At 42.2% G+C, this 14,570-nt stretch overlaps 1 protein-coding gene across 1 annotated transcript in view; it reads right to left on the bottom strand.

Annotated features, from left to right (window-relative positions):
* Positions 1-200: 200 nt before the first annotated feature.
* The window catches only part of CASD1 (CAS1 domain containing 1), a 125,646-nt gene continuing 111,276 nt past the window's right edge, over positions 201-14,570 (bottom strand). Inside the window, exons 16-18 of the mRNA XM_029588901.1 lie at positions 14,489-14,566; positions 14,116-14,208; positions 201-2,289 (exon numbers count right to left, since the gene is read on the bottom strand). Coding sequence (XP_029444761.1) covers positions 2,023-2,289; positions 14,116-14,208; positions 14,489-14,566 — 438 coding nt within the window. The 3' untranslated portion in view covers positions 201-2,022. The remainder of the gene's footprint in view (positions 2,290-14,115; positions 14,209-14,488; positions 14,567-14,570) is intronic.

The following is a 14,570-nucleotide window of genomic DNA, read 5'->3' as shown; positions in this document are numbered from 1 at the left end:
CCATCTGTCTAAATGTTAGGAAATTTAATTTTTTTAAAAATCTATACCCACAAAAAGGATATTAATTAAAAGGATTAGGGTCAATGTTTATTCACATGTAACCCAAAAAGAACAGTTTACAGGCTGTGAAAAATCACAGTAGAAACAGACCAGGTTCTCTTACCTTCTCTTCTGTTTCAAAGTTCTGCTAATTAGAAAAATAGGCATCCAGGCAACATTTATTGAAACTTTAAATTAGGCCATATTTTATACAATCATAACCAAAAAAATATATATTTTACCACACATACAGCAGATAGGCACAACATTTCAAATATTAAAAAATAAGCTCCTAACAATATTTACAACCGATAAATAAAATTTATAGGGTGTAAAAAACAGCAAAACAATAAAAATAAACTCCAGAACAAAATCTGTTTTCATATTATATTCACAAATTGCAGGTTCTACACACCCGTTCGTGGTAACTCATAGAACTATCACTACAGTCAGTGCTCAGACACACAGTGTATAAGCTTTTGAGCAGATGAAAGGTTCTGATGTTCTAATGAGCTGGAGAACTTCCCAAATATATTCAGTAAGTTCGCTCCCTAGTAGTGCTGGTTTAGTGAATACAGTTGATATGCTGATATTTGGAGCCCGATATTCCCACAGAGAAACTTAATCTACAGAACCTACAGCTAAAGTGTCAGCTCACCAAGGTGGACTTCCTGCTGACAGAGGCACACTTTATTTACTTAAATGTGCAGACTGACAGCTCTGATGGGATAAAAGATAACTTGGAAAACAGCACTTACAAATTAGAACTCATATTGTTTTATCATCACTCATCGATTTAGAAAATACTCTTCCATAGAGAGAACATTATTCAGCAACAGGGAATGATAGGATCTATCACATTTAAGCCACAGAAAACACTAGCTAAATGAAAAAAAATTAGTAAACATTTGTCAAGAAACCATGTTCATATCAATTTCCTTTAAGATGCTGAAACAGATCTGTCAGTGGAAAATGGATCTTCCGTACCTTCAAACAACTATTACACTACAATGTGATTGAATGGGTCATTACTGCTTTACTAAAATGGGGCTGTACATATTTGTCTAAAGCTAGTTCAAAAGATTTTTCTGAAGGACATTTTTCGAATACATGAGTAAACAGGTCAGGGACAGGGAGTGAAGATTACTAAATGTGGATGGTATGTCGCACATAACATGCTAGCAAGATATGATAACCTCTTCCATCACGCAGTGGCGTAATATTTGGCTTAAGATACCACATTTTCTTTGACCTTTGATTCTGGTTTGTCTTTTTTGCCCTTTTTCCATTTGTTTTCTTGAACTGGGTTTGTCACCATCAACTATTAAAAACTATTCCCTAAGCAAGTTTTTCCTCAGTGGTTCCCTCCCCCACACTCCCACAACTGTTAAACAATTCTATATCTCTAATTATTTGGCCTTACTTTCTAAATGATCCCTCCTCAGGAACATGTCAACAAGCAATAACTTAAACCTTAAATTATAAAAACAATTATCCCAATTACCAGTAAGATTACATTTATACCATGTACCAGAAAAGATACATTACACACCAATTGCACATACAGTCTGTCACTGTTCTTACATAAACAATCCAATAATGAATACAGTCAAAGACCGCATGTGTCATACACTAGCAAATATTCACAAATGCTACCAGAGAAAATGTAACTCCTTGTCTGTCAGTGACACTGGCTAACCCATCTTCAGTATTCTTTGCCTTCATAAAAGAGCTATTCATAAAGAAATAGGTAAACTGGAATATGTATCCTGTAGAAAACAAGGACGTGCCACTGGCATTCCTTTCCCAGCTTGCTTGCAGGAAAGGTAGGATATTACAGGATGCATCATGTACAGGGGCAGTATGTACAAGTCAAATAAGACCTTCATATAGGCTCCTTCTGGCATGGCTTGTCAGTGATTATTTTCTGTTTCATCAGTTATACACCAGACCTGCAGGTCATTTTTATGGATTGCTTTGAAGCTAATGTCTTAATTGCTGTTGAACTGCTGACAGCAGCAGAAGTCCAGAAAACAGTCCTGCTATACACAGCAACCTTTTCAGAAGAGTTGGGTTATCTTTAGGAACCATAATTTGTGCCAGATCATTGGTGATCTGAGAAATTTCATGTGCCACACACACAAAGATAAAAGTGCTCACGATAATGTTGAGCATAGGGTTTGCAGGAATGAGTACCAAAATCCCCTTCGTATCAGCGGCCAGCCAAATGTGGTATTGGCAAATAAAGAGCTAAAAATAAAACAGAAAAACAAGTTTATGGGTTTGTATCAAATTCTATTAACAAAAGGAAAAGTAGCAATGAATTTAAAACAGATGAGTTCATATTTATAATTATTTTAATTCTATATAATGCTCAAAATCTACTGAAAAATTATAGAAATTACAGATTACAGAATCAAGCAACTGATAGAGTGGCTGTCATCCCTATATATTTATTTATTTATTTATTTCGAGTTTCTTCTATACTGATAGCCGTTTGTACATCGTATCAGTTTACATATAACTAGGAACATTTAGGCAGAGCCATTTACATATTGGCAGAGCCCTTACATGGAACAGTAACAATTATAAGGAACAGTAGAATAACTAAATGTTAAATTCGAGGAGCTATGTGTTACATATAAAGCTAATGAGCTAGAATGCTAGATAAGGTGAACTATAATACAAAATGTACAGCAGTTCATGGTCATTCCAGAGCGACACTATTGGATCAATTACAAGGAGGTAAGAACAGCGTCTGAGCTGAACAATTGTTTAAATAAGAATCAAGAGGAGAGGATCGTGAGTGAGCTCAATGAAAGTATCACAAACACAATTCTGAGCAAGGAGGATAAACAGAGGAACGAGGGGCGCAACAAGAGGAACATTAGAGGCCGGGGAGTAAACTGGGGTAAAATAGAAAAAAGGGTGGATGGTGGGAAAATGAATGGAGAAGGGAAAAGTAATAATACTAGGGTAAACGGGGGGGGGGGGGGGGGGGGGGGGGTACCAGAGGTTGAGGATGACGGGGATAACTCAGAGGTTCAAATGATGAGGATAACTCAGAGGTTCAATTAAAAGGAATTTAGGAATTTTGGGAATTCTTCGTGGAGGATTGTGAGGGGTATGCCTGAAAGAACAACCATGTTTTTAGTTTTTTCTTGAATTTAGGAGTGGAGGTCTCAGTGCATAAGTCTGGAGGTAAGGATTTCCATAGGGTAGGGCCAGCAAGGGAAAAGGCTCTGTTCATAGTGGAGGTAAGTTTGGTGGATTTGATTGAGGGCGTGCGGAGTGTTCCTTGGAGGGCAGGGCGAGTGGGTCTTGTGGACGTGCGGGGGAGGAGAGGCGGGTTGATCCAGTGGAGGTTTTCATTTATAAGGCTTTTATGGATGAGGGAAAGTGTTTTGAATAGTATTCGTGATTGTATTGGTAGCCAGTGAAGTTCAATAAGAGTAGGTGTAATGTGGTCTCTTTTTTTGGAGTTAGAAAGAATACGTGCAGCAGCGTTTTGTAGTAGTTGTAACGGTTTAGTATTAGTGGAGGGAAAGCCGAGGAGGAGAGCATTACAGTAGTCTATTTTGGAAAAAATAATAGACTGGAGTACAGTGCGGAAGTCAGAAAAGTGTAATAAAGGTCTGAGTTTTTTAATTGTTTGTAGCTTGAAAAAGCAGTCTTTTATGATAGATTTAATGAAGGGTTTGAAAGTGAGTTGGTTGTCAATAAGAACACCGAGATTACGGATATGTGAAGGGAAAGAAGTGGAGGAGTGAGAGAGGGGGATAGGGGGAGAGGGATGTTTGTTAGAGATAACGAGGAGTTCAGTTATATATATTATCTGACAAGTGTCACAATAAGCAGGGAAATGGATGAACTGCTCGCAATAAGAATATAAGAAATTGTCATACTGGGTCAGACCAAGGGTCCATCAAGTCCAGGATCCTGTCTCCAACAGTGGCCAATCCAGGCCATAAGAACCTGGCAAGTACCCAAACATTAAACAGATCCCATACTACTAATGCTAGCAACAAGCAGTATATTTTTGTAACTTTTTAAAAAAATATTAAAGTCAAGAATTATAATTATAGTTTCTCTATAATAAAGGATTAAGTCTATAGGAACGTATATATAACATGGCTAGGAAATAAAAACATAGGACCAAAGATAAGTTTTGATGATGCAAAAATTAAACAATTCTCTTCATGCCACCTTTGCTGAACAAATGTGTCTTTCCTTCTTCCTCAAATCTCTTGCTATTCCCTCCCATCCATAGCTCCTTCTTTTTTCATCTCCCAAAAGCAGTAGTTTATTATCGATGTCACAACGTGCTGTGAGATCGACACTGAATTGTAAAGACATTTGCTCTCTTTCTATCTATATAAATACGTATGGGTTTAAGTAAAGACTATACATTAATAAGGTTGCTCAAAGCACTGAAGGATTCTTGAGATATCACAGAAAATGAAACTGAAGTTCAAATGTTTTGATGGTAATAAAATCTGAGATGATTTTAAAAGGAGTTGGTCAAGGTTGGTATAATGGGAATGACTAGCATTTACTAACAGCTGTCATACAACAGCAAAGATCTGCAACAAAGTAACAGATGTGGCGGTAGAGTACCAAGAACTAGCCCAGTTGAGTGGGTCAATCTAGTTGCTTTATTAAGTAAAGCAGTACTGCTACAGTAGTTAAAGCAATTTCATCCAGGTGCCTTTATAAGCAGCAAAAGTATTCAAAACTACCATATTTCTGAAGCAGCTTGAGGTGAAAGGCATTGAACAGTGTGACTTAGTCCTGGAACCCAGAGAAATAACCTGCTTGTTTTTAATGGACTTTGTGAGCATTAGTAAGAAGGTACTTGTTTTTAAGAGTTATTTATGATGCTTTTAGTACTCCATTATAATTTTTTGGTGGTGTAAAACGGAAATAGTTAATTAGCTGATGCTATAAAGGATATGAAGTGTTTATGCTATTTAAGACCTACAATTGTGATCATGTTTACATACCCTTGGCAGAATTTGTAAGACATGAGGCATTTTAAGAAAACGTGAATGATCAAACAAAACATTTAATGGCTTTCAAATTAAATTATTATGCATCATAGAATAGCACAATCATTAAAGAAACCATAGCAATAAAAGAAATAATAAAATGGTCCTGTTCAAAAGTTTGCATGCCCTTGAATATATGGGCTAATATACACAAGTTGACACACACAGGTTGAATGGCAGGTATCCATATCTGTGCCTTGTTTGATTGTAATTAGTCTCTGTGTATAGTCAATGAGTTTCTTAGCTCTTGAGAAACCCTTGTGCATTTCATCCAGGGCTGCACCGACTTTGGTGGCTATTGAAGTATGGGGAAAGCAAAAGAACTGTCAAAGGATCTGTGAGCAAAAGTAGTTCAACTTTATAAATCAGGAAAAAGATATAAAAAGATATCCAAAGATTTGAAAATGTCAATCAGTACTGTTCAAACTGATCAAGAAGTGGAAAATTATGGGTTCTGTTAGTACCAAGGTAGACCAAGAAAGATTTCAGACACAACTGCCAGGAAAATCTTTTGGTATGCAAGGAAAAATCCATAAGCAACTTCTACTGAAATACAGGCTTCCCTGAAACAAAATGGTGTGGGGGTTTCAACATGCACAATAAGGAGATAACAAAAATGGGCTGTATGGCAGAGTTGCCAGAAAAATTGAGGCAGGATGAATGCAGCATCTTGTCAGAAAATACTGGAGGAGAATTTGCATTCATCAGCCAGGAAGCTGCAAATGGGGCACACTTAGGCTTTCCAACATGACAATGGTCCAAAACATAAGACCAAGTTGACCCTTCAGTGGCTGCAGGAGAAGAAAGTGAAGGTTCTGGACTGGCCATCACAGTCTCCTGACCTCAACATCATCAAGTCACTTTCGAGAGAACTTAAACATGCAGTTCCTGTAAATTCATTGGTTGTCTCGCATGATCTGGAGGCTTTTTGCGAAGAGGAATGGGCAGCTTGATCACACGAGAAAATAAAGGGCCTCATTCACAACGATCACAAAAGACTGCAAGCCATCAATGATGCAAAAGGGGGCAATACACAATAATAAGAACTAAGGAAATGCAATCTTTTGAACAGGACCAATTTATTTCCTTTATTGCTATGGTTTGTTAAATGATTGTGCATATTAGTTTAATTTAAAACACATTAAAAATAACAGATGTGTTTTATCTGATTATTCATGTTTTCTTAAAATGCTACACATCTTACAAATTTGCCAGGGGTATGTAAACTTATGAGCACAACTGTATGAACTGAATGATTCAATTAATATAGGCATACTACAGGTTTTGTACAGAGCCTTAAAATACAAAATACACTGAGATCAACATAACTGGAACTTTGGATGCATGCATTTTTTTTTGTTTTCTCTTTTCTGGTAAAAGCCTTAAAATTTCAAGCAAAGGAAACTATGACTTACAAAACAGTTCACAGAATCAGCGCTAGATGACTGATCAATTGGGAGTTATATAAAGATCATAACAGACACCCCTAAAAGCATTCTAAACTGCCATAAAGATGAACATTGCAAGTTTTTTTCTTTACTTTCACAACAAGATGGTGTTTACATTTAGCTTGTACTTATTTTGGCTGAATCTTATTCCAACTTGTGCTTAAGCCCAATGTACATTGAGTAGAACTACTGAGGCTGGGTCGACCCAAGTCAGGTCTTCCGCTCCTGGGTTGAATGGGGCTTCTGATGCTCTGGAGGCAGCATTCACAGCCCCCGGATGAGGCGAGGATGCATTATGGTCACTGTTTAAGAGTGATACCTGTTGGCTGGATTCAGAGCTTATTATTGCAGGGTTCTAGAAGGAGTTTTACTACTTGACTTCTGGCCCAGGACCACTACTTCAATGGCCAGACTAGGTATAGTTGTGAATGGAGGTTCATGGCACTGGCTCCCATCCCTAGTTTTGACTGAGCTAGAAGTAAAAAGGAGCAGGAATAAGCTGCCGAGCTAGAAGAACATGCTGATGATGTATTCATGTCTGATGTTGACAAACTGTCCTTGTGCAGTTGCAGGCAAAATTTTATAAGCAATGTATTAGCTGTCCCACATACATATAACACTTCACTGAGATGTTCCAGTGTGTGCTATATTTATTTCAAAATCCACTGCTAAGAACAATTGCATAATGTAAAAATTACTTACCTGGTAATTTCGTTTTCCTTAGTGTAGACAGATGGACTCAGGACCAATAGGTTATATGCTCCCCTGCTTGCAGATGGAGATGGGGTCAGATTTCAAAGCTGATGTCACCTTAGATACACCCCTGCAGTAACCTCAGCCCTTCAGTATTCTCTTCAAAAGCCATTGTGGACATATTATTGAATAAACTTGATTAAAACGTCATTAAATATGGATAGCCGTAACTGTACTCAACCAAACGCTGAATCCCAGCAAGATTATAGATGCCCTGATCTAGGGATTGGTCAATGGCTCACCTGTAACTTCTTGGAATCTATATTCATTTCAAGGACGATTTCTTGCCACCATTCTTGGGCAGCTATGGGCAGGATGCTGAGTCCATCTGTCTACACAAGGAAAACAAAATGATCAGGTAAGTAATTTCTCCATTTCCTAAAGTGTAGACAGATGGACTCAGGACCAATGGGATGTACAAAAGCTACTCCTGATCAGGGCGGAAGGCTGTCCGCAGTCCGGTTCGCACTGCCCTTGCAAAGGCTGCGTCCTCTCGGGCCTGAACGTCCAGGTGATAGAACCCTGGAGAAGGTGTGTAAGAAGGACCACTTTGCCACTCAGCAGATATTGACGGGAGACAGCAGTCTAGCTTCCGCCCAGGAGACTGCCTGAGCCCTAGTGGAATGAGCTTTAACCTGAAAGTGTAATGGCTTTCTTGCCTCCACATAGGCTCCCATGACCACCTCCTTGATCCAGCAAGCTCTGGTAGCTCGCAGAGCTTGTTTGCCCTGCCTCCTTCCACCATGAAGAACAAACAAGCAGTCCATCTTGCGGACAGGTTCTGAAACTTCCAGATACCACAACAAAAGCCTACTGATGTTTAAATGGCGGAGGAGGCAGTAGTCTTCCGTGTCCTTGTGCCTATCTAGGGATGGCAACGAAATGGACTGATTCAAATGATACTCAAGAGATTACCTTGGGCAAGAAGGATGGAATGGTACGAAGTTGGAATGCTCCTGGAATCATCTGGAAGAACGGTTTCCAACACGAAAATGCTTGTAGTTCAGAGATGTGATGAGCCAAGCATATCGCCACCAGGAACACCGTTTCAGGGTTAACAAGTGCAAGGAAAAACTGTACAGCGGCCGAAAGGAGGGCCCTGCCAAAAAGTCCAGTATTAGATTAAGATTACACAAGGGAACTGGCTACCGTAGGGGTGGTCGGAGGTGTTTTTCCCCTTTCAGAAAACAGGCCATATCTGGATGCACCGACAGGCGAGTTCCGTTCACCTGGCCCCTGAAGAGCCGCTACCTGGACCTTCAAGGAGTTAAGGGCCAACAATTTATTCAAGCCATCCTGTAAAAATTCCAGAACCAGTGGGATTTTGACCATCCAATGGGCAACACCACGTTACTCGCACCAGGCCTCAAATACTCTCCAGACCCACACATATGCTAAGGACGTAGAGAACTTCTGCGCGCGGAGTAAGGTGGAATTACTGCCGACGAATATCCACACTTCATCAGGCGAGCCCTCTCAAGGTCCAAACCATAAGACAGAATCGATCGGATCCTCATGAAGGACTAGACCTTGCTGGAGCATGTCCCTGTGTGGTGCGAAGCACAAGGGGGTCTCCACCAGGAGTTTCCGCATGTCTGCATACCATGGACGCCTGGGCCAATCCGGTGCTACTAGTAGGACTAATCTCCATGGCACCAGATCCTGCAAATGACCCTGCCCAGCAGGGGCCATGGAGTGAAGGCGTACATAGTAAGTTCCCTTCTGGCAAAGACTGAACTAGGGCATCGATCCCCAGGGACCACTGATCTCTTCTGCAACTGAAAAATTGGGGAACCTTTGCATTGTGAGATATGGCCAGCAGGTCGATTTAACAGGAGGCCCCAGCGATCTACCACCAGCTGAAAGGCTTTGGCCAAGAACACCTAGTCTCCTGGATCCAGACTCTACCTACTTAGAAAGTTTGCTCCATCGTTGTCTTTTCTTGCAATGTGGGAGGTTGAGATCATCTGTAGATGTAATTCCGCCCATTCCATAAGGAGATCTATCTCCAGTGACACTTGCTTACTCTTGGTTCCCCTCTGGTGGTTGATGTAGGCTACCATTGTTGCGTTGTACGACATTAAGTGGACTGCCTTACTCTGGACCTGGAGTATGTGTCTGAACTGTAGACACGCCAGTCTGACTGCCCGGGCTTCCAGGCGGTTTATGTTTCAGAGCACCTCTTTCTTGATCCAACACCCCTGGGCCGTCAGTTCCTGTCAGTGAGCTCCCCAACCCCAGAGGCTTGCGTCTGTTGTAAGGACCAGCCAGTTCGGTAGGGACAGGTTTACACCCTTGCCCAGGTGAGCTTCCTGTAGCCACCACTGCTGCTGAGAACATACTTCCATCAGTAGGTGGAGGCGAATCGAATACCTTTGAGACAGCGGGTTCCAATGTGACAGCAGGGATCACATGTATGCCCTCGCCCATGGTACTACCTCCAGGGTTGATGCCATCAAACTGAGGACCTGGAGATAGCTCTACACCTTGGGAAGTATCATGTTCATCAACTGATGCACTTGGGACATCAACTTCCTTATCCGCGAGGGCGGAAGGAAGACCTTGCTCTGCTTGGTGTAGAACTGGACTCGGAGATATTCCAAGGACCGGGAGGACTTGAGACTGCTTTTGTCCATGTTTATGACCCAACCAAGCTCCTGAAGCAGGGACGTCACCCTGCTGGTCACCCGGAGACTCTCTTCCAATGACTACGACCGGATCAACCAGTTGCCCAAGTAAGGGTGCACCAGGATTCCCTCTTTCCTCAGTGCCGCTGCTACAACCACCATAATCTTGTAAAATGTTCTGGGGGTGGTGACCAGGCCGAAGGGCAGTGCCCGGAACTGATAATGGGGGCCCAGTACCACAAAGCATAAGAAACATTGATGTTCTTGCTGGATTGGAATATGAAGATAACCTCCCTGGACCTTTCCGAGGCCTAAGAACTCTCCCAGTTGTACGGCCATTGTCACGGAGCACAGAGTTTCCATGAGGAATAGGTGTTGGTTAATACACTTGAGATCCAGGATGGGGGCAAAAGGAACCCTCCTTCTTAGGTACGATGAAATAGATTGATTAACGCCCCGTATTTTCCTGGGGTGCAGGTACTGTAATTATAGCCCTCTAGACTCCACTGCCTGCTTCTTGTGCTGGGAGAGGCAAGAAGACATCATGAACTATCCCGAGGAGTGCTGCGAAACTCCAATGTATGTATGTCTTGTATGACATCCAGTACCCATTTGTTCGACGTGATCTCGACCCACTGCTGGTAGAAGAGGGATAGTTGACCCCCTATCTCCTCGTTCTGTGGATGCATTGGCAAAACTTCATTGGGGAGTTCAGGCCGAACCTGAACCCGAACCTGCCCCTCTCTTGGGCTGTCGACTCCAAAAGGACTGAGACCTCTAAAATGTCAAGTTTCCATAGGGCCGAAAGCGTTGGAAGCCCCTGGATCAACCCCTCATAGGCGGGGAGTGCTGTAACTGCTTTCTCTTATCTTCCGGTAGCTGGGGCACTGGAGAATTACCCCACTTACTGAACAGCTTTTCCAATTCGCTTCCGAAGTGATCCTTTAAAGGGCATCTTTGTGAGGTTTGTCTTAGAGGTCGCATCTGCTGACCAATTTCACAGCCATAGCTGTCTTCTGGCCGCTACCACTGAGGCCACTCCTCTGTTTGAGGTACGGACAAGGTAAGAGCTAAAAAGGCAGCAGCGGGCTCCATAGCTTCTCTGGAATACACACTTGAGTCTTCCACCTCTCTAGAGAGGAGCAGGCATGAGCGAACCACCAGGGCACAACAGGAAGCAATCTGTAAAGTCATTGCTGTCGCGTCAAAGGTTTGCTTAAGGATGCACTCCATCCATCTATCATGCGTATCCTTTAAGGCTGCTCCTCCCTCCACTGGGATAGTTGTTTGCTTTGAAACAGTATAGACCAGCGCATCCACTTTAGGGAAACACAGGCATTCTTTCGCTGCCGGATCCAGTGGGAATAGAGCTTCTAATGCTCGACCAACTTTAAAACTCGCTTCAGGGGTATCCCATTCCAGGTCAATTAACTCCTGGATGGCTTCCAGCACCGGAAAACAGCAAGAGGCTTTCCATAGAGACACCAGAATGGGATTCTTCTTTGGTTCAGTCATAGAGTCCGCCCCAGGAACTCCCATTGTCTTCAGGGTCTGGGAAACCAGGGCCGGCAATTCATCTCTATGGAAAAAAATGTATCATGGTCTGATATGGCTCCAAACTTGGTGGGATTTTCCCATCTTCCAAGGAATCTGGATCCCCTTCTTTGTCCATGCTGTCTGGGTCCCTACCAGGGATACCCCCTTGGTGAGACGAGGCATGTTTCGAGGCCTACCATAGGGCTGGGAGACGGCGGCCCTACCAGCTGGGGTTCCATCCGGACAGGGGAAAGTAAAGCAGACTGCGCCTGTAGAAAGGCTTGAAGGCCTTGAAAAAATTCCACCTAAGAGAAGGCCCTCGGGGTCCATGCTTAGCTCAGGAGGTACTGGGGTAGGTGCCGCTGGATTTCCTTCTCCCATGGAAGACCCAGCCCTGGGATTACTCAGATTTGGGGCACTTCCGGTTAAGGTTGTGGCTGTCCCATCCTCAGAGTGGGAGGATCTGGGCTTAATAAAGTCTGCGGAGGCCAGCTCTTTCTGGGCCTCCTCACAGTGCTGACATAAGTAAGGATCAAGGTCAGACTGTGTAGCCCTAATAATGCAGGCAACACAGAGAGAATGGCTCTTATGTTTCTTTGCTGCCGGAGCCATTAGGGATGGTAGCCGTGTTCAGGCGGCTCATGCTTAAAATTTTGTGCACACAGATTTTGGGCGCCTACGCGGGCTGTGGCCCGTGTGCTTGACTTAACCTAAATTCTATGCCTAGAGAGATGTACGTGCACAGCGTACGTGGGAACCACATTGTTATGGCGTGCCGAGCAAAGAGACCGGGGAAGTCTTACTGAAACCCTTCCAACATCTCTGAATCGGAAGGAATCCTCTCTTTTTTTTTTTTTTTCCAAACTTACCTGGGCTCAGCGCTTACCAGCTGAGTACAGAGATGGTCTCTGGCTGCGGGGAGAGTGGGCTTTGGCTGTCACCACCATGTTCGGCTTCCCGCACCTGCGGCCTTTCAGCTGCATTAGCAGCAAAGTCCACGCCGGGAACCGGCTACCGGACCAAGTCACACTTCTGAGGGATTTCGGAAATCACCTCAGGAATTTTCAACTGGGGGAGGGATCTTTAGGTTAAGAACATAAGAACATAAGAAAATGCCATACTGGGTCAGACCAAGGGTCCATCAAGCCCAGCATCCTGTTTCCTACAGTGGCCAATCCAGGCCATAAGAACCTGGCAAGTACCCAAAAACTAAGTCTATTCCATGTTACCATTGCTAATGGCAGTGGCTATTCTCTAAGTGAACTTAATAGCAGGTAATGGACTTCTCCTCTAAGAACTTATCCAATCCTTTTTTAAACACAGCTATACTAACTGCACTAACCACATCCTCTGGCAACAAATTCCAGAGTTTAATTGTGCGTTGAGTAAAAAAGAACTTTCTCCGATTAGTTTTAAATGTGCCCCATGCTAACTTCATGGAGTGCCCCCTAGTCTTTCTACTATCTGAAAGAGTAAATAACCGATTCACATCTACCCGTTCTAGACCTCTCATGATTTTAAACATCTCTATCATATCCCTCCTCAGTCGTCTCTTCTCCAAGCTGAAAAGTCCTAACCTCTTTAGTCTTTCCTCATAGGGGAGTTGTTCCATTCCCCTTATCATTTTGGTAGCCCTTCTCTGTACCTTCTCTATCGCAATTATATCTTTTTTGAGATGCGGCGACCAGAATTGTACACAGTATTCAAGGTGCGGTCTCACCATGGAGCGATACAGAGGCATTATGACATTTTCCGTTTTATTCACCATTCCCTTTCTAATAATTCCCAACATTCTGTTTGCTTTTTTGACTGCCGCAGCACACTGTACCGACGATTTCAATGTGTTATCCACTATGACACCTAGATCTCTTTCTTGGGTTGTAGCTCAATCTTTCTCCAATCTAAAGCGTACAGCGATCCTGACAGAAAAAGCATGTCCACATCTGCTAGGAGATGGAGAGATACTGAAGGGCTGAGGTCACTGCAGGGGTGTATCTAAGGTGATGTCAGCTTTGAAACCTGACTCTGTCTCCATCTGCTAGCAGGGGAGCACATAACCCATTGGTCCTGAGTCCATCTGGCTACACATTAGGAAATGAAACTTATTGGGCTGAAATTTAAAATCTCCCTACTGATACTGCCTTTCTATTCGCTACAAGAAGTGCCATCGAGGCAGTGAGCACTCCACCATGGAGGGGCCAGTTACTTGCTTATGGCTTGGTCCGCCTCTTTCCATTGCTGCCCCATCCGGGGGTTGGGTTGCTCTTGAAAGGACAAACCAAAGGTGATTGCTCCTTTGGGAGTGACTGGTAGAGAAAGGGAGTTCTTTGGGAAGCAATTTATTTGGGGTGGGCTTAGAACTGGGTATATTTCTTCCTGGTCCCTACTATTTATGAGAAAAGAGATGGGGAAAGGGAAATGTATTGCATATGCTATATCTGCACTGTATAATTTTATTTGCATTTTGATATTTATTGTATATGATTTCTTAAAATTGTATTTTTGCAGCTGCCTTGGGTCAATTTTGGGGAAAAAAGGAGGCATATACATTTGAATTGAAAGAAATGATTAAAATAGATATTATAAACACTTCTACATCATGTATTTATTTTCTTAAAAAGAACACTTTTTTATATAACATACACCTATATGTTATTTACTTACCTCTAAAGAAATTTTGCCAAACCAAGCAAAAAAGGAGCTATATACAGAACGTGCATATCCAGGAATATTTCTGATGAGGACAAATGCTAATATCTACAAAATAAATGAATTTTAAAACCGTTAAATAAATAAATACATGAATTTTATTAAAGTAAAATAAAATATCTATGAGTTAGATACCACTTATATCTGCATAAAATGTAGTTATTTGCAATATTGGAATCAATGGTAGTGCTTAATATGATGGTCCATTGATTCCAATATTGCAAATAACTACATTTTATGCAAATATAAGTGGTATCTAACTCATAGACATTTTATATTATTACCATTAACACAAAAATATAATATTAGATAAGGTAAGGACAGTTACCTGTACCACAGAGACAGATGGATGCAGCTCATTGCATTCAGTTTTGTTTCTACAGCTACTAGCCCAGATTGAATATGTCTGA

The sequence above is a fragment of the Rhinatrema bivittatum genome, chromosome 2 (assembly GCF_901001135.1).
Source record: "Rhinatrema bivittatum chromosome 2, aRhiBiv1.1, whole genome shotgun sequence".
NCBI classification, from domain to species: domain Eukaryota; kingdom Metazoa; phylum Chordata; class Amphibia; order Gymnophiona; family Rhinatrematidae; genus Rhinatrema; species Rhinatrema bivittatum.
This window is presented reverse-complemented; position numbering and strand designations above follow the sequence as displayed.